The sequence below is a fragment of the Oryza brachyantha genome, chromosome 12, assembly GCF_000231095.2.
Source record: "Oryza brachyantha chromosome 12, ObraRS2, whole genome shotgun sequence".
NCBI lineage: Eukaryota > Viridiplantae > Streptophyta > Magnoliopsida > Poales > Poaceae > Oryza > Oryza brachyantha.
Window position 1 is genome coordinate 5,791,733 of NC_023174.2, and position 19,227 is coordinate 5,810,959.

Sequence of the window (19,227 nt, forward strand, 5' to 3'; positions counted from 1 at the left end):
ATACAAACCCGTTTCTTCGTACACAAAATTTCTTATGTATTTGATTGTAATACTGTGAAAGCTATTATTTTTTATGAAAATCTGCAATGACACGTCAATAAGCCCAAAACAGTACGTATAAGGATGGCATATATCTATATTATAAAAAACGCTAACGATTCTGCCAAGTATTTGGTCCGTTGTGGCCCCACGCTCGGTTGGACACGTGTACGTCCCTCCCCACCCGTGCGGCTGCCACTCACCATCGGACGGTCGGGGTCGCTCCGCCCGTGACCGTGTCTTTCGAATTAAAGGGGCTTCCGCCGATCGGGCCCGTCTCCTCCTGCCCCCGCGCTGATGGGCCGGACTCCGATTAAAGGAGCATGTTTTGCGCATACCACCTCCTACTTGTTGTTTTGTCGTTTTTGTGGGGCATTAGCGTGTTTGATTATTGGCTACTCTCTCCTTGTGCGGCGGGTAGTGGGGGTATACCGGTATAGAGCACAACGTAGAACGTTGATGCTGCTGCAGTAGGGTCTTAGTAGAGGCAAACTACATGAGCAGTCCAAGTAAGGGGAGGATTAAACCATGCCAGGGGAAACACAAAAACGCACCCCTTTCTCTCAATTGCTTGGTTGGAAATTATGTTAGGATATGTATTCGTTGTTCCTAATCGTAGAAACCTTTCGTTTCGTTCTTTTTACGTGGGTGATGTATGATTCTACTGTAAAGTTAACAGTGTCATCTAGTAAAATATGGAGTAAGTACTTTACCAATTAATTTGATGTGTCACTTCAACCAAATTTCATCTTTTTTTTTTTGCTCAGTTTGTTGGAGAATGACGGTAAGGACAAACAATTACTAATAATACACTAAATAGTGTATTAGAGATAAAACATTTGTGGTTGAGAATGTTATATTTATGTTCTCATTATCTTAAGCGCTAATGTTGAAAAAGCATTTGTGATGTTCGATGGAAAACAATTAATTAAGATGTAGAATCCAATATTGGAACAACATATATGTTGTAGGGCAAAAGATGGAACCTACTTAGACCGTGTTGGTTTGCTTGGCTTAATAAGCCAAATTCTTTCGTTATTTGGGTACATGCATCCCAAATTGATGGACGGTATATTTTTACTAAAAATTTTCTATTGAAAAGTTCCTTTAAAAACCCATACCAACCTATTCTTTAATTTTTATAGATAATAATTAATTAATGATATGTTAATCCCCTGCTACGTTTTTCGTACCGGTTAGTTACCACAACCAAGAATGTAACCTTGCTCTAGCTTTTAATTGGTTTTAATAAATGATACCATTGACTTTTTTCTTAAATTGTTTTTTTAAGAAAGTATAAAATCAAAGCCGAATCACATAAAAACTCTACTCCAATGTAAGCGGTGAGAAGATATATAATTCCTAATTATATATAATTAAAATTATCTCTACCCGTTGCAACGCACGGGTAATTTTTCTAGTCTATATTGAAAATAATGTCGTCCGTTTTCGAGGGAACTTATACTTTCAATTTAGTAGTCTCCATAATATAATGATTGTTTGTAGGTTCAATTGCTGAGTTCGTTTGTTTGGTGATGGATTGAACAATTATTGTTTTCCGTCAGCGTACTTTCCAATTCATTATATATGGTGTTTTTTTGTAAAAGCAATAGAAATTTTTATTTTAAAAATTATATTATCATTTTCTAAGTTTAAAATAAATCTATACCTATCTATCTACACTAGAGTGCTGAGTGCAGAAACATGTTTTACTCATTATACATCTGTTATTCATTATTTTTTAAATCCGATAGCGAAAATCATGTTCGTAAAATCAAATAGCTATGACAGACACCATATCTTCTTATGCAGACTTTCCATATATTTCAGATTTTTTAAATTAGAAATGATCTTACCAATTATAGAGTTTCCATGTGTCAGAAATTATCTTTCCAATCATAAACAAGACAAACACTTTGTGTATATTAAATTTATATAAAGAGATAAATATATATATTTTTTAGTCATAAAGTTTCTATAAATATGTAATGTATACATTAAGAATCAAAATTCAATCATATTTTTTAATCATATCGTTAGAACACTGTTAATAATACCATCTTGCCATAGTGTGCTAATCATAAGATCGATCAACACTTTACACCATTATTTTTTGATACTCAAGTACTCAAATAACTAATAATAATGTGGAGAGACAATTGATCTTGGACAGCTGGTTAGGTCGAGAGCAGTTGAGTGGAGCGACCAAACGAGGGAGGGAATCGATCCAGCAGCCTTATATAGCATACGGCACAGTCTGGGCCAGCCGCTGGCCTACACGAGAGGGAGGAATAACGGGCCATGACCATTGGATCGGGCCACCGTCGTCCCGACCATTGTATCGGGCCATGCCGAGGGAGTGTCCCATGCACTGCCGAATGGTTTGGCCAGGCTTGCATAGGCCCAATAACAGTCTGGCCATGTCATGCCTGCACCGAGCAAAATTTCCGTGCCTTGAGCCGATCTGTTAGGCCTCGGATCTTGTGGCCAACTATACTCTATACTAATCTCACTAGGGACCTTCTTTTCTGAATGTCTATACATTGAATTTACTGCCACGCGGCACAACTGATTCCAGGGTTCGATCTCCGTTGTCGACCACGTTATCGCAAATCAACGCATATGATGTTAGTGTCATTATAAACACTAAGCGATGAACCCATAGAGGGGAGGGCCACACGTATCAATGGTTATAATGGCATTAACACAATTGTAGAGGATACCAGTTCCCTGTTACGGTCATCCTGCTCTACTCCTTCTCAGCTACATCCTAGCATCAATCTTTGCCCGTCCATCCTCCTCCACTCCATCTTCCCCTTGTCGCATGGCCGCCTATCTGCCTCTTCTGCCATGTACTTCCACCGCCACTCACCTCTGTCACCGCCGTCAACATCGCCTCCATCAAAATTGGTGAATCCAGTGACCGACAAGCTCAGACGAGCAGCTAGGCAGCAGCAACAAGCTTTGAGCCGCTGCATTTTCCCTCAAGCTCGTCGGCAGCACCAATCGGATAACAAAGCTGGTGACAATGTTCTTCAAGTGACGGCAACAGTGAGTTAGACTGAAAGATGGTGTCACAGCCCAAGTTTTTTCCTAGCCTAAACTGCAAAAGAAATAGAATTAAAAAATTATTTTTGCTTAGGTCAAGAGTTAATTAACTAAAAATAAATCATTGAATAAAAGATAAAGTCCATGAATTTTTTTTTGTCATATTTTATGTGTCGAAATTGACTAATAGGATTCTTAGCATAATTTTTAGATCAATCGGCGTGACTTTCAATAATTAAAATTCGTTCGAAGTGAATTAATTAAAAGGTGACCCCTTCTCTCTTTTTCCTTATTACATTTTCCCTGGCCGTGGCCGCTGCATGTCTGCCTCTGCCCGTGTTCTGCCAACCTGCAGCCACTGTCGCGTGCCGTCGCCATTGTCTGCTGCTGCCGGTTGCTACCATTAGCCTCTAGCCGTAGTCGCCACTGCCTTACTGCCAGCCAAGCCCTAGTTGAGCTGCCGCCTGTTGTCACTGCTGCTTTGTCACGTCCAGAAATTTACACCAAATTTCTGAACAATAGCATGCATTAAATCTCGGTCTAGGAATTAACCCGAGTACACACTATGACAAATCAATACACAGTTCCACGACTTAAAAACAAATAAAAACAGTTATCTATCGAAATGCAGCGGAAAAAGAAACAAAACTAAACCATCTAATCTTCAGCTTCAGCTTCAGCTGGCGATGACGGCTCCAAACCACAAGCATTCTTGACGGCGGACTGAACCTCACTTCAACCTTACGCACGACCTTCTGACTAAAACTCTGGCACTTGCTCTGATGGGGAGAAAAATTAAGCAAGGCTGAGTACAAACCACCGTACTCAACAAGTAACACCCAAGAGAGGGAGAATAATGAATGCAATAGGGTACACGGATAGGCTAAGGTTAAATTGCTCAAACCTACGGGAATTTAGCAAAACAGTAAATAAAATAGACCGAATAAAAAGTAAGTAAACATTTAAAATAAGCATCCGCTGTTCAACGTTACACCACGTTGCAACATGCCCAAATCACTGTCAAGCGTTACACCACGCTGCAACAGGGTCAACCCTCTGTCCAACGTTAAACCACGTTGCTACAGACCCAAACCACTGCCAACATTAAACCACGTTGCGCAGGGTCAAACCAGTTCCAAGATTAATAAAATTATTAAAGGGGTTCAACTAATCCCAGTGAATCTGTCAGTTCGCCCAATAACCGCGAACACGGCTATTCGAATAGTTTTACTCTGCAGAGATATACAACTTTACCCACAAGACATGGCTCCCAAGCATGTTACCATGCCCCAACGTATCACCACGATACCTCAGTACGGAAACCATGATAAGACCTTTCAGCTAACCCTCCCTAGACAATCGCACCGCACTTCAGGTTTCACCCCTCCTTTACACTAAGTCAGGCAGTCCCCTCTTGTGCCTTGGTGAATCCGGAAGCAGCAGAGACTTTCGTTACACCACGATTGCCCGTCCATACTCCATCACACTCACCCTTGCCTTGGTACGTCGAATAGGGACAATCTAGATTATGAGTCTCACCGTTGCCCATTCTGGCTTGTGGTTAGTACGTGTAAGACTTCCAGGGTTTCCTGAGAACCGGTCCTTAATTGCCATGGGTACGACTCTCAAAACCATGCATCCACAGCCCACCATAAGTAATATTTTAGTTGTATTAATCCACATCAGGAGATTAATAATGATTACAACCATTAAAGGTCTATCAAAGTGTAACAGTAATTAAATGATAATTAGTGAGCTAGGTTAACTAAACATGGCTAAGCATTGTCTAACCCTAAGTCTAGTCAAATTAACCCTGGGATGACAATAATAACAAATGGGGATCAACGGGTATAAAGTAAATGCCCAATAGATAAATAAAGTAAATACATTTGAATACAATGCATGTTTGAATGTAAAGCGGGGAATTTTATAATCTTGGGATCAATATGATCAAAGGAGAGTGCCACTTGTCTTGCTTAGACCCACGAGGAACTTCGGCGATGACTTCGGGAACGAACAGCGCTGCGACAGGGTCATAACCTACGACAAACAAGGCAAAACAAGCAAAACAGACTATAAAACTACTGAAACAGAGAAAGAAACTATTTTTAATGGATTCTTGTATTTTTATGGATTTAATGAAACTTGAATGGGTCTAAACGGAGACTAGATGAATTAGCTATGAATTTTAGAAGTTTTCTGGGTTTTTAAACTAAACAGAAAACCTTAATGAATTATTGCGCAATTAATCGAAGGCAATGACGTCAGCAGGGAGAGAGAAGGTGTGCTGACAGCTGGGACCCACTCGGCAGAGGCACAGCCGAGAGAGAGGGAACAACGGCTGACACGTGGGGCCCGCGGGGAGAGAGAGAAAGGGAGATAGAGGGAGAGCTGACAAGGCGGGCCCACGGCACGACTGAGAGAAGGGACCGACAGAGTGGGCCCACAAGGCAGGGAGTGAAAACAGAGGGAGGAGGGGGAGCTCGACTCTGCCGTAACAGAGCGGCGGCGGGCGGTGATGGTGCTCGGCCGAGCGGCGGCGCGGTGGCGACGACCAGCGACCGGCGCGACAGCGGAGCGGTGGTCGGCGGTCGTCGACGGACGGCGGAGGCGGCGCGACCGGCTGAGGGGCGACGCGCGGCGGCCGATGGAGAGGCGGCGGCATTGACGGCGGCGCGCAGGCGGAGTGGGCGAAGCGGTGGCGGGTCGACCGGTGGCCCGGGCGTGCTCGGGCGTGGGCGGAGGGAGCTCAACGACGGCGACGGTGCGCATGCGCGACGGCCGGCACGACGGGTAACGGGCGTGCGATGGGGCGGCTCAGAGCAGCGGCGAGGGGCGAGATCGGGTGGCGGCGGCGTCGGCGCTCGAGCGGCGACGGCGTGAGCCGGGCGTGAGTGAGACGGAGAAGGGCGGCAGTGCGGGGAGGCAGAAGAGGGAGGCGGCTTGGCCGATGGGGATGTTAAGTAGGAGCGCGAGGCGACGGTCGAACGGAGAGGCGGCGGGGAGCACCGGCGATGGCCGGCGAAAGAGCGGAGGGCCGGCGACGGCCGGGGAGTGGCGACGGTGTCGGCGCACGGCGCGGCGGCAACACTGAGCGGCGACCGGCGGCGGAACGACGACGGCACACGCGCGCTCGCAGCGACACGCGGCAGCAGCTGAGATGGAGAAGAAAAGGAGGGGCAAGGGAAAGGAGAGCGAGAGCTCACCGGGGATGGCGTGATGGTGACGACGACGCGGAGCGGCGGCGACCCAAGGGCGGCGTGGCGGTGACGACGACGACATGAGAGGGGCGGCATCCAGTAGATGGGAGAGAGACGTGCGTCCGAGGCGGCGTCGAATCGGTGGGGTGGCGGAGGGAGGCAGAGGGCGGCGACGCTCCCGTGGTATTAAAGGGGGAGGCTAGCGCGGCGTCGTTGCGCTTAGGGTGGACCATCAGTTAGCGCGGTGGCCGAGATGCGGCGCCGGGAAGTGCGAGAGGCGGTTGGCGGCGGGCGCGGGAAAGGGGGCGGCGCCGGGAGAAGCGAGGGTGGTGGTTACGTCGGGCGACGGATTCGGCGGTGGCCGGTGCCGGAAAACGGCGTCGGTCGTTACACCGGCGCGAGTGGCGGGGTCGCAGGAGGTGGCGCGCATTGCGCGGGCGAGCGGGCAGAGCGGGCGCGCGGACGCGGCGGCGCTATGCGACGTGGGGCTCGACGACACGACGCTGGTGCGACGCGCCGGGCACGAGGAAGAGCGGCGCGGGTCGGCGGCTGGAGGAGGTAGACAGGACTGACAGGTGGTCCCCACCTGTGAGTGGCCCGGAGGAGGAGAGGGAGGTGGCCTAGACTTGGTGCGAGCGAGGTGGCGTGTGGGCCGTGGCCTTCGGCCGGCCCAGAGTGGGAAGGTAGGGAAGGAAGGAGAGGAGGAGAGCAGGCTGGGCCGGAAGAGAGGGGATGGGCCGCAGGGGAGGTGGGCTGGCGACCTGCTTGGCTGGGAGGAGAGGGAAAAGGAGGAGTGGGCCGAGGGAGGAGATGGGGACTTCGAGCGCGGGTTGGGCCGTGGCTTGGGAAATTTCAGACAGAACACGTATTCACACGGCGGAATCGAAACGTGCACGAATCAGAGATTCGCACGATGCATCGTATCCAAAACGCAAAACCGTGCACTGTTAGTGGAACAATGACAAGAATCAACGACCCGTTAAATTGAGATTTAGCGACTCGTTGAACTAGAATTAGACGACTTTAACGTTAAACCAATCCACGTGTACGAAATTAAAGTCCGCACTGTAGATCAATCTCACGTTAGCTAGTTAGATTAGAAAATCTAAGCAATTACATGGTAGATCAAAAATAGATTGATTCACATGAGTAAAACGTATGCGAACCTAAGATTTGGTGGAGAGATCGACGATGGATTGCTGTTGTTCCTCATTGTTTGGCTAGGAAACCTAAACAATTAAACGGTAGATTAATTTAGATTGATTCGCAAGAATAAAATATATGCGAACCTAAAGATCGGCGACAGATTAGATCGGCTTTCGCTGCTGCTAACAGGGATGCAGCAGGGTTGCTAGCGGCTTGCTGCCAAGCTGCTGGAGGTGCACAGGAGAGGGGATGGGGAAAAGAGGCAAGGGTGTAGGGGGTATTTATAGGGGAAGTTAGAGATAGATCTTGTTACCTATCTCCTATTAAGAAGGAATAGATAAGGTTTTAAAGTGATAAAACTAAGTCCTAATTAATTGGAGTTAGTTTAAGGTGAGAGAGGGAGGAAGAGAGGGCTGCTCACAGGCTGGAAGGGGGGACTTGTGCGCACACACAGAAGGAGGGGGTGGAAAGGTGGAGTACGACACAAAGCGGAGGGGGTGGAGGCCGTACAGGGAGAGAGGAGGGGAGGGGATCGGCCGGAGAGAAAAAAAAAAGAAAAGAGAAAAAGAAAAGGGAAAAAGTGAGAAAGAAAAGAGGGGAAAAAAAGAAAAAGGAAGGAGGGAAAAAGAAAGAAATTGTCTCTAATTTTTCCGATTTTTATTAAATTTATTAGAGCAAATTTTATTGACTGCAATTCAAATATAAATCCTGTTAATAATTTAAAATGCTTTCAGACATTTTAGAATATCCCAAAAAGCTTTCAATTAAATTAAATTAATTTACACTGGATTTTCTCTTAAACTTTAATTAACAAATTATTTTTAATATATTATTTAATTAATTCTTGGCTTATGTAAACTCAGGCGTGACATGCTTGCTGTCATTCGCAGTCATGTCGTCTAGTGAAAACCCGTGTCTTTCACCGTTCTACCGTTGTTCACCATGGTTGATGGTTCATTGTGCTTGTTTCCATGCAAATCCTATATCTGTTGTTATGGTTTTGTCAGTCAACGTCGTCGAGTTATCGCTGGCTGTTCATCTCTCGTCGTCACGATTCATTCAGTGACTATCACGACTCGTTTTTTTCCATACAAAGTCATTAACGTCTTGTCTTGCCATAAGGGTAAAGCTTTATTTTTTTTCCTTTTTCTTTTTCCTTATTTTGTTGAGTCGTTTTCTCACTTGTGATCATGTTTGTGATCTTACAGTCGTTCACCATCACCGGTTAATGAATCATTTAATCAATTTTCGGTTTACCTATAAAATAACATAATTTCTAAAATTCATAACTAATTAATCCAAAGTCCAATTAAGCCTATTCAAATTCAGTGGATCAATTTTGAGTGCTTTTACCTTTATGTTATAGATTTTGGTGTTTTTGAAGCTCCTGTTTATTACAAAGTCATAGCCTAGGCTAGTTTAGATACTCAAGGCAAGTGATACTATCTCCAGTTCTCCACTGATCAATGTAATATTTATGTATTGTTTTGCAATTACATAAATTATGGGTTAACTATGCTTACGCTATTGAGCTATTATGTTGTATTCCCTTATACCCTGTCACTTTGGGTTAAATTATATGTTACTCAGTACTGTGCTTAGCCATGCTTACCATAATTTAACTCATTTAATTGGGTGGGAGCACTATTCTTCTTATTCACACCTGTTGAGTTGTGAGCTCATAATAAAAGTAGATGATGGATAGCGTTTTACTAAATCAACTAAAATATGGCTTAATTAATGGTGGACTTTTGGTGTATGGTTCTTGTAAGTCGTGTTCATGTTAATTAAGGGCCGGTTCATAGCAAATTCTTGTGAGAATAGCTATACATACCGTAAGCCAGTGTGAGCAACAGCTAGACTTGACATATAGCTTTCTTCTCTCCTAGCAACTAAGATGACTTAGACTAGGCCTGTGGTGGTGGCAAGAGATGGTAAGGAAATTACTCCAACTCTGATGCCTTGTCAACCATGTCAGTACATCAATTTAATTTCTACAAAGGTTGCCAACATTTTGCTACGTCACTGTCGTGGTGTTTAAACCCTTTTATTTGGCCGGTTGACTCTATCTATAATGTTTGACTTGTGCACTTGCTAAGATGCTAACCTTATTGTGTATTATTATGTATGTGGTGCTGAATGGGTGTGATGACAGATTGTAGATGCGTGTATATTAGACAATGATCATATGACTATCACGGTATACACTACAGATAGTCAGGAATTCCATCAACGGGGGACGCTGAAATTCTCTAACAGATTCTAGAGCCATTCTCCGGGTAAATGTTGATGCAGAGCAATTGATCTGGAGAAAGAGAAGCGATGATTTGATCGATTCTTCATCGACATCCCCATCAAGCGTCGACGATTGTATCCAACTATCCACTCAATGTCGGCAGCTGACATGCACCATGCAATTTGTTCCTACAAATTTCTTTTGAGTAATTCAATTATCATTTCTACGATAAGGTCAAATAGCACCATGAGTTGAACTAATACAACTGTGCAGGCACTCACTATACTGCTGCAGAATCAAATTACTACCGTTATATTATATTGTACACCAGCTCTGTTGCTATACAACATGTCTCTCTTGTGCCAAAATCACATATGCTATCTCTTCGCATAATGAGGACCCTATGAACAAATTGATGGCTCACATCCTCTTGCCAATCTTAGCTTTCCAAGCGCACTAGGTTGAACATACTGAAGTTATTTATTTGTATTTCTCCATTATGCGCCGGGCTTCTTCCACAGGGTCTTCAGATGAATTGGCTCCTTCATCCACCCTAGAGCCCTCTTTTGGGTTCATGGCTAGGAAACCCAAGTATATAAGCCCCATCATTGCCTGTGATCATGAGAAAAATCATCTTATGTCAAGCAGAATGAAAACTGCAACATACAGACAGATGCAAGTAAACTCCAACAGTGAGCATTCCAATTGTGAAAACTACTGGGCATGTTTGCAGTTGTTAACTGAAACGTGCCTATAGTATTGGTGAACATTTTATAAAACACATTGTTAATCAAAACAAAGAAAGTGTGTCACAGTCACATACCAATACGAAGAATGCAGTGGAGACAACTGATTTCAGAAGAAAAAGGGCAAATGATAAAGCAAGAAAGGTAACACCTATCCTGGCAACTGGCCGTGGAACTGAAGCCTGTCACAATGAAAAATTTAGCACAGATTCAAAATTAGCATATACTGAATCCTGATCTTACTGTTGCTTGTGCTTAGCATACATATAACTAACAACATAGAAATACACGCAATTTGATGGGCTAAGCAGCACATACTGGGACTAGAGTAGTTCCTGCCTCCACAGCATCCCTACCAACCTTTAGTGCTGTTTGAACAACTGTTGTGATATGCACAGTGTTAGAGAGTGTATCGACCAACTTATCATCAAAATTACCAATAAAAAATGAGACATGCTATTTCTTTTGAAAAAAAAAATCACATTGAGCAAACAAAATTATGAGCATTGATATTATGGCATAAGGTATAGACACAAAGTAAGCAGTTACATCAAACAGATAAAATGATAATATGTCTCACATTAGTAACAAGAACAGTCAGTCTGTTTCTATCAAGGTACCATTCTGTTTCTTCAGATGCAATACGAAAAATTTCAACAGACTATCTATACCTCAGCATTCAGAGAAGCAAGGAATCTGACAGCATCCGTTGAAACAATGCATCCGGCGGAAAACAACCAAGTTGAACGAGCTTGCAGCGCGCATTTCGAATGCTATGTCACCGTCACATGGGACCAAGATTTGTTGGTTTATCCTAGAGTTACTTAGGTTAGCTAGCCCGATTGGGTCAAACACAGAGTTCGTCAAAGACGCGAGGGCAGGTAAATCACTAGAGGAAGGAGGGGGAAGGGGAAGGGGAGGGGAGCGACCTCTGGAGAAGTTGGACTGCGCGGAAACGACGACGAGGCGCGTGCCCAGCCGCGGGTGCCACGGCGCCATCCGGCGGAAGGGGGCTTCGAAGGGAGAGCACGGAGCGGCTGCGGCGGGGCGTGTCCGGAGAGGGGCGGCCGGAGGAAGTCGAGCGGCGGCGGCGGCGGCCGCGGCCATGGCTGCAGCCATGTGGTGGAGATTGGGCGAGGGGGATTAGGCGGCGGCGGCGGTGGCGACGACGAGATAAGCGGCGTTGGCTGAGGCAGCGGGCCGAACAAACAAAAGCCCATCCGGCCTGGCCCAGCCCAGCATCAAAGAAGGCCGATACTATAGTGAAGAGGTTAAATCTGCCACGTCCATTTGAGTCGAAATCCTCGGATCATTTTGTAAGGCAGCAACCAGTCTCCCAAACAGGGATGGCAATTTCCTCAACGAGAGTAGGGATCTGCCAAGGTCCTGCCCAAGCACAGCATGAGACGGGTCTGAAATGTAAAATCCTAGTGCATAAATGCATAATCAGCATCGTAAACCTAAGTACTATACTGCATATGAACTCTATCCCTAGTTTTCTATCTATTCTCTTCTCTCTCTTCTTGCCTAGCCACCTAGACGCCGCCCTCCGCCTGCCTCTCATCACGGCGATGAGTCCGCGTGCCTCTCCTTAGGAGTCAGGACCTCTCGTTCCCTCGATTGTCGCTAACTTAGCACCCATCACCTGTGCCCGTCACTGACTTAGCACCTGTCGCCACATGGCCTGCACCTGTCATTCTGCCTAGCGTGTTGTCGTCGATTGTTGCCTCCACGCCCATTGGTGCATTCTCACCATCCACCCGTGAGCCCCGGTCAGGGTCGAGGGCCTGCGGGACTCAAGGCCATTCTTACCCAACTTGATCCGAACCACCCGTTGTTAACCCTGCTCCAAAAACATTTTTATAAGATTATATTATATTATTCAACCGGATTACTACAATATATAATATCATAAGTTGGATAATAAGAACCGTGGGTATTTAGCCACTCAATATTTTGAAAAAATGCTCGTAGAGAAGTATATGGGAATGTATCTATTAATTATTGCTAATAGTCTAGATTATAAATTTATAATAATCTACCTGATCAAACAAGCAGGCCTAAAAGCCTCTCTCCACCGTCATCATAATTCATAAACCCACTCAGGGACCGGGTACTATCTTAAATCATTGACTTTACGGTCAATGACACTGGCCGGGATCGTGAAGCAAGCCCCTAGTATCAATTCGACCTCGCAGGCGCTACTCGATCGTCGGCGACCATTTGGACACTCAATGTAGATTGTTCACTTTACATGGAACTAACTTGGTGATTGGAAAACCCATAGAATGTATTGTTTTCAATGAAAAACGACTGGATTTGGAATGATGTCGATTTTAGTCCAGATTGGTTGATTGGCTGGCTGATTCGATCAGGCGCCGCCGGTGACCCTTCCGTTGAAGATCTCGACGGTGTCGCCGTTCTTGACGTCGTGCCAGCGCAGCGTGCGGTCCTCCTCCATCACGTTCTGCTTGTAGATGAAGAAGTAGCCGCCGTCGTTGGGCAGCGCCAGCTGCGCCGCCGCGCCGACTCCGAGCTCCCTGCGCAGGTCCTTCACCGCCAGCAGGTCGCTCACCTCCACCGCCGCCGCCTTCGCGCCCCACTTCACGTTCACCGTCACCTGCGGCGGCGCCTGCTGCTGCTGCTGCGGTGGCTTCTTGTTGCCGGCGCCCGGGGACGGCGCGGACGCCGGCGGCGGGGAGCGAACGACCGCGGACACCTCCACCGTGGTGTTGGCCAACCCCGGCGCCGGCGGCGCGTACTGCGCCACCGCCCTGCCGTCCTCCATCTCCACCTTGCCGAACATCAGCGCCACCCTCGCCGCCGGGAGCGCGCCGTCGGTGCGCTCCTGGATGAGCTCCTTCAGCCGCCCCACGGTGCACGCCGCCGGGTCGACCTCGACAGCCACCGCGCCGCCCCTCCCCGCGATCGCCGCGGGCGCGCTGACGACCACCCTCACAACCGTGCCCCCTCCGCCGCCGGCGGACGATGGCGCGGCGCCGTCCTCGGGGAGGAGGAGGAGCACGGTGGAGCCCTGGACGATGGAGTACCGCTCCGTGTCGCCGTCGTCGTCCAGCTCCGCCTCCGCGCCGGCGAGGAAGAGGCGCTGCGACTCCACGGAGATGCCCTCCTGCCGCAGCACGTACTCCTTGATCCGCCGCACCGTCGAGAAGAACCAGATCTCCACCGTGAACCGCCGCCCCGCCGCCGTCTGGAACGTCACGTCCATCGCGTGCGGCCGCCGCCCGCCGGCGCAGGTGTCGCCAATGGAAACGGATCGTGAACCGACTCAGCGCCGGTGTGCATGCGCGATTTCTCGTAGTGTTGGGGGTGCGTTTTTTTGTAATTCATTAAATTGCTCCAGCTATTTGTCCTAAATACCATTAATTTGGAATATTTGCATTCATTTCATTCGTTAATGGACGGATGCATGTGAATTAATTTGTTATATCATGGGCGATCGAGTGAGTAATATCATGGGACACTCAAATTAATTTTTAATAAATTAAATTTGTTTCGCATATTGTAGTTTAATTTTTAATAAATTAAATTTGTCTCTAATGTTATGTCACCGTCACACGGGACACTCAAATTAACTAGCTACGTGAACTCCATGGCAGAAAAAAAATCGGAATCAATACTGTCTTAGGACTTTATTTGTATTGGTCTTAAAAGATAAAGGGTATGTTATATCTGGTTTTACAATTGAGAAACAAAAAATTAAATTCGCCAGGGATGCAAAATGATATTTTTTTTGGCAACCTTGAAGTGATGAATAATTTTGTCACATAAATATTTTTGAACCCATTTTACCTCCAGAACTTCCAAATATAGTACATGCTATTTTAAATCAAGATTTAAACTACAAGGAAGGGGCCATAAGAAAACTTGAAAATACTACCTAAATAGCTATGCTTTGATGCTGATAAAATATACTGTACGGTACACATGCTAGCATTGTTTAGGACAAGTTAATTGTAAGATTTTTGAAGCAATTTCATCCCTGCAGATACTTTTCATGCTATACTTGCACTATCAAGGTTAAACAAGATATTAGTAATATATGACCATTTTTTATATCATAAAGGATGTAGAGTAGTTCAAAAAAATCAGCATATGTGGTGGGATGGCAGATCTATGGCCATTACCATTGCTTTGTAGATGTAGTGATATGCTCTATCTGTTTCAAAAATATAATCATTTCTAGGATCTAAATTTTGTACCACATTACATGATTTCAATCATTTCAATGATTTTTGATTTTAGAGCCAATAAGATGGTTAGAAAATTAATCTATTCAATTCAATTTTTCACAACTGAAATGACTAAAAGAAAATCTTTTGATATCTCCATAGTCTATGCTAAATAGCAAATACTTATATATTAAAACGGATGCAGCATGGTACATGCTCATGCTTGTTTATAAAATATTTAATTCAAACTATATTTTGTGTCAGGAAAATGATAAATATAAAACAAGTTGAAACATAAGAGATAATACCTTTTATCATACCACGAAATTTCTTCTTAAAATATGGCTTCTATGGAGCAAAATCTGACAGCTGAGAAATTTTTGCTAAACATAGCAACTGGACGCTCCTCGGAAGTCACCGACCTCACATAAGATTTTCATTTAGAGCAAGTTCAATAGCATAGTCAACTACTAGCTCCAATGCATTTATAGTCAATCTTATAGCCAATTTATACAATAGTTAGCTACAAAACATTAGTACATAGTTCCACATGTCATACACACACTGTGTCTTGGAGTCCGTGTGTGTTACAATTTAGTAGCCCACGTCTTTTCTCTCTCTCCTCTTATCTCTATAAAATATACTTATAGCTAGCTTATAGCCTGCTATTGTACCTGCTCTTAGACACGAAGAATGTAAAACTAGCAAGTACAGAAAATAACATATACACATGAACTGCCAAAATTACAAGTACATAAACCAAAATATACACAAGATCAAGACTATCAATGTCTATCTGCATTTTTTTCGACACGATTAACTGTACCATCTAATTCTTAGCGTTAGCAAATTAATAAAATTAAATTGAGATGGAAATAAATTCATTGTCCACAAGGCATATATATTCATGTCATGTCATCATGTCAGTTCACAATTCCGTAACCTAGCGATCTGACCTGAAGTAGCGCTCCATGCTTCCGATCGACGAGCCTCGCCTCGAGGGATGCCTATCAATGATTTGGGAGAAAGTTGGCAGCTTGTTGATGTGCTTCAGTGCTGCCTCTGCAATACGCCGTGTCTTGGTATCCCCATTCTGGAAAGCATGAACAAGGGCAGAACTCAGGCCACGGTCACCTGAAGCTGCTTTCGCAATGTTCTCTGCCCGCAAGATCCTCTCGACAGCCCATGTTGCTCTCTGCTGAAGTGTGCCTGTCGGGTTTCCTTTCAAGATTTCGAAGATTGGTTCAATTGCATTGGCCCTGGAGAGCACCGAAACACCTTCAGCGATCTCCACCCCGTCCCCAAGTATGGTGCAAAGTGCAGCCAAAGAGGCTTCAGCGACCTTCTTGTTTTGATGGCTAAGACAAGCAACCAGTCGCTCCACTGCCTTCCCTTCCAGAATGCAAAAATTGTCCCTGATCGAGCAGATTCCAGAGTGAACGCGGCAGAGTTGAATACCTGGTTGTTTCTTGCCAAACCAGGTCAGCACAGACTTCTGATCATGTTCATCAAAATTTGGTGTGCCAGTCATATATCTTGATTCAACAGAGAGATTCACCAATGCCTTTGCAGAGAGCACCTGTACACCGTCCAGTCCATTCAGCCTCAGCAAGCTGGTAAAAAGTGAAGCAAGATTGTACTCGCGAGACAGGGCAACACAGCGTGGTTCCTCCCGTAAAATATATGTTATCCTTGCTAGAACTTTGACAAGGCCTTCAAGCATTGTGCTATCAAAGGCGTTACTGGTAACCCCTCTTCGACATATGCTTAACACCCTACGAGCAACATATTTGAAAGCCCCTTGCTCCATGAGCTCCATGGTAAGACGCCTGTCCCTTTTAGGAAGATTTGCCAGAACCTGAAGTGCAGCATCTTGCTCATCTGCATCTGCATCATTGTCGCTGATAATCCTTACTAAGCATCCAAGTAGTGTAGGACTACTTCGGAGGACTTGTGCTATCTCATGGTCCATTGCAAATGAGATTTTGCACAGCAGTTTTATGGAAGCAGCACGACTCTCCTGATGATCACTCTCGACAAATTGAACCAAGTTTGTTATAGCACCAGAAGACCTTATAGCTGAGGTAATTGACAGAACAGTGGTAGTAGAACTACTTAGCACAACAAATATTTCAAGAAGCTTGCACTGTATTGGTGGTGAGGTGTTACTGATCAGATGAAGTAAGCTGTGAACAATGTCTTCAGACACTATAGTACGATTATCATCCAGTGGGACTGTCCCAAAGTCAACACCGCAAGCTACCAGATTAGATAGAACTGCTGCAGCAGCCTCTTGCAGCCTTGGTGGAAGGAATTTGACACCATCAACAGAGAGAACTCGGAACAGTGGGAGAAGGATTCCATCCTCTATAAGAACTTTGGCACTTTCTGTATTGCTGGATATATGATCTAACACCTTGAAAGCAACTTCTTTTGCCTGCAAGGTACCATTTTCAACAACACCAGCAAATAGTAAACCCACTCTTTGGGCCACCAAGTTCTTTAAGTCATTAGACAGAACAATCTTTTCTAGAGATGAGGCTATACGCAGCTGCCTTTCTGGAGAACCTGAAAAGTGCAGTATGTACTACACGATAAGAACCTATTATTTCCAATAATATGAAGTAGAATTAAAAAAAAACTATGCTACTGTTTTTTTTTTGTATTGAAAAAAAAACTATATTGATACTTGAGCAAAAGCAGGGTAACTCCAGAACAGCGCAAAAGATATAAAATGCTAGCTTATCATCGCACCATTAAGAACAGATTATAAATATAAAGGACAAGCAGATAATGAGGGTAATTGGTTAACCACTAAATAAATAATGAACAGTGCGGAGATAGCACCTTCACTGAGCAGATTCAGTAGAGGTTCCAGTCTTCCATTTTCAGCCATTTGCAGAACATTCTTCTCGCATCTCTCCAGATTCTCAAGCGTCATCTCAGCCTCCTCAGCTAACGCTGGGTTTTGTGCTTTGCTACAGGCCACCTTGCCCAAGATAAGAATCGCTCCGTTCAAATCACTTATCCTTTCGCATACCAATTCAGACTTTGAAAGCTCACACAAAACTGATACAGCCAAGTCCCTCTCCTGGCAATCCTCGTGATCGATGAACTTAACAATGGTACGAATTGTGTCCCCGTCGGATACAGACTCCTACAAGAGAACAACAACAATTTCTGAGGTAGTGCTATATGCTCCCTCAGTTTCATATTATAAGAGATTTTAGATTTGCTAAAATTCATCCATATATCAATATATTTGTTTTGTATATATGTCTAGATTTATTAGTACATATAAATCTAGTCAACACGAAAAAGTCTTATAATATGAAACAAAAAGATTAAAAAGACATAAAAGAATTTTCATTTCATTTGATTGCATCATCATCTGCCTACCCTGTATTCGTCGCCTTCTCTTGCAAACTCACGAAGAGCTTGTAACGCTCTGAGGCGCACTCTTGCGCTGCCGCTCCTCAGCATGGCGGCGACCATGGGCACCATCCCGTCGCGGCGCACCACGCGCTTGCCCACCCTCGCGCCGCTCCACCCGCGCATGACGCGGTCCAGCCCGCGTAGCGCCTCCTTCTCCGAGGCAGCCTTGGTGAGCCACCGGCACGCCCCGCGGAGCTCGGCGCTGTCCCGCCTGTCCGTCCACTCCTCGATGGCCGCACGTAGCGCCATGACGGGCTTCAGGTCAGCGCCGTCGACGGGCTCCATCGTGACAGGGCACCGCGGGCGCGCGCCGTCCTCCACGCACGCCGAGAACCACCTCGCGATCGCCTCCCGCTCGAACGCGTGGCCCGTCTCCACCACCACGGGGTCGCGCATCACCTCCATGGTGATCGGGCACACGAACGCCGACAGAACCCCGCCCACGCCCTCCTCACCGTCGTCGTCGTCGTCGTCGGACCCCTCGCCGTCGCACCAGTCCCGCCAAGCTACATACACAGCAAGAACCCTCGTGAGCAATCCGTCGAACGCCCTGCGAGCACGGCGAGCAACTCACCAACGAAACAGGGCCCCGGCCCCCACATACCTTGTGATCCTTGGCGGTGCTGCGCCATTCGACGTCGCCGCAGAGAGGAGGGAGGACGAGGAGGAGGTTGTGGTGGTGGAAGCCGAGCGGTGCAGTTGACACTTGCGGGGGTTGACTCGTCGGCATTGGACGGTGGTATTCGGGAGAAGTAAAAGAAGCACTCGTCGGGTATTGGATGATAAATTTGTGGAAGATAAATTCGATGATTTAATATTTTTTCATTGATTAATTATTTATGTTGATACTCATAAATATTTAAATTAAATAAAAGTAAATTTAATAGTATGGCAACTACTAGTTTTAAATTATATATAGTCAATCTAATAGAAAATTCATACAATAGTTACCTATAAAACATATACTACTTTTCTCCTCTCTTTTTATCTCTCCAAGATATATTTATAGCTAGCTTACAGTCTGTTATTAAATAACTGCTCTAAGAGCATATACAATAGCATGCTATCAGTCAGCTATAAGTGTATATTAAAGAGATAAGAGAGGAGAGAGAAGAGATGTGGACTAAGCTACATACGGGTTTCAAGACAAAATATGTGTATGACATATGAGACTATGTATTGAT

The 19,227-nt window shown here is 45.5% G+C and overlaps 3 protein-coding genes across 3 annotated transcripts; all 3 read right to left on the bottom strand.

The window, feature by feature from the left end:
- Nucleotides 1-9,823: 9,823 nt before the first annotated feature.
- On the bottom strand, nt 9,824-11,557 carry LOC102706620. The gene is made up of 4 exons (XM_015843066.2): nt 11,345-11,557; nt 10,734-10,795; nt 10,493-10,597; nt 9,824-10,281 (listed from the first exon to the last, which is right to left on the bottom strand). Exons 1-4 carry the CDS (start codon nt 11,532-11,534, stop codon nt 10,150-10,152), a joined length of 489 nt encoding a protein of 162 aa, XP_015698552.2. The 5' UTR covers nt 11,535-11,557; the 3' UTR covers nt 9,824-10,149.
- Nucleotides 11,558-12,368: 811 nt separating this feature from the next.
- Nucleotides 12,369-13,774, bottom strand: LOC102706902. The gene has a single exon (XM_040529676.1). The coding sequence runs from the start codon at nt 13,642-13,644 to the stop codon at nt 12,787-12,789; it is 858 nt and encodes a 285-aa protein (XP_040385610.1). The 5' UTR covers nt 13,645-13,774; the 3' UTR covers nt 12,369-12,786.
- A 1,383-nt stretch (nt 13,775-15,157) lies between these two features.
- Nucleotides 15,158-18,714, bottom strand: LOC102707178 (U-box domain-containing protein 44-like). The gene is made up of 4 exons (XM_006664426.2): nt 18,648-18,714; nt 18,008-18,549; nt 17,456-17,765; nt 15,158-17,176 (listed from the first exon to the last, which is right to left on the bottom strand). The coding sequence occupies exons 1-4, from the start codon at nt 18,673-18,675 to the stop codon at nt 15,552-15,554; spliced, it is 2,505 nt and encodes an 834-aa protein (XP_006664489.1). The 5' UTR covers nt 18,676-18,714; the 3' UTR covers nt 15,158-15,551.
- Nucleotides 18,715-19,227: the final 513 nt, after the last annotated feature.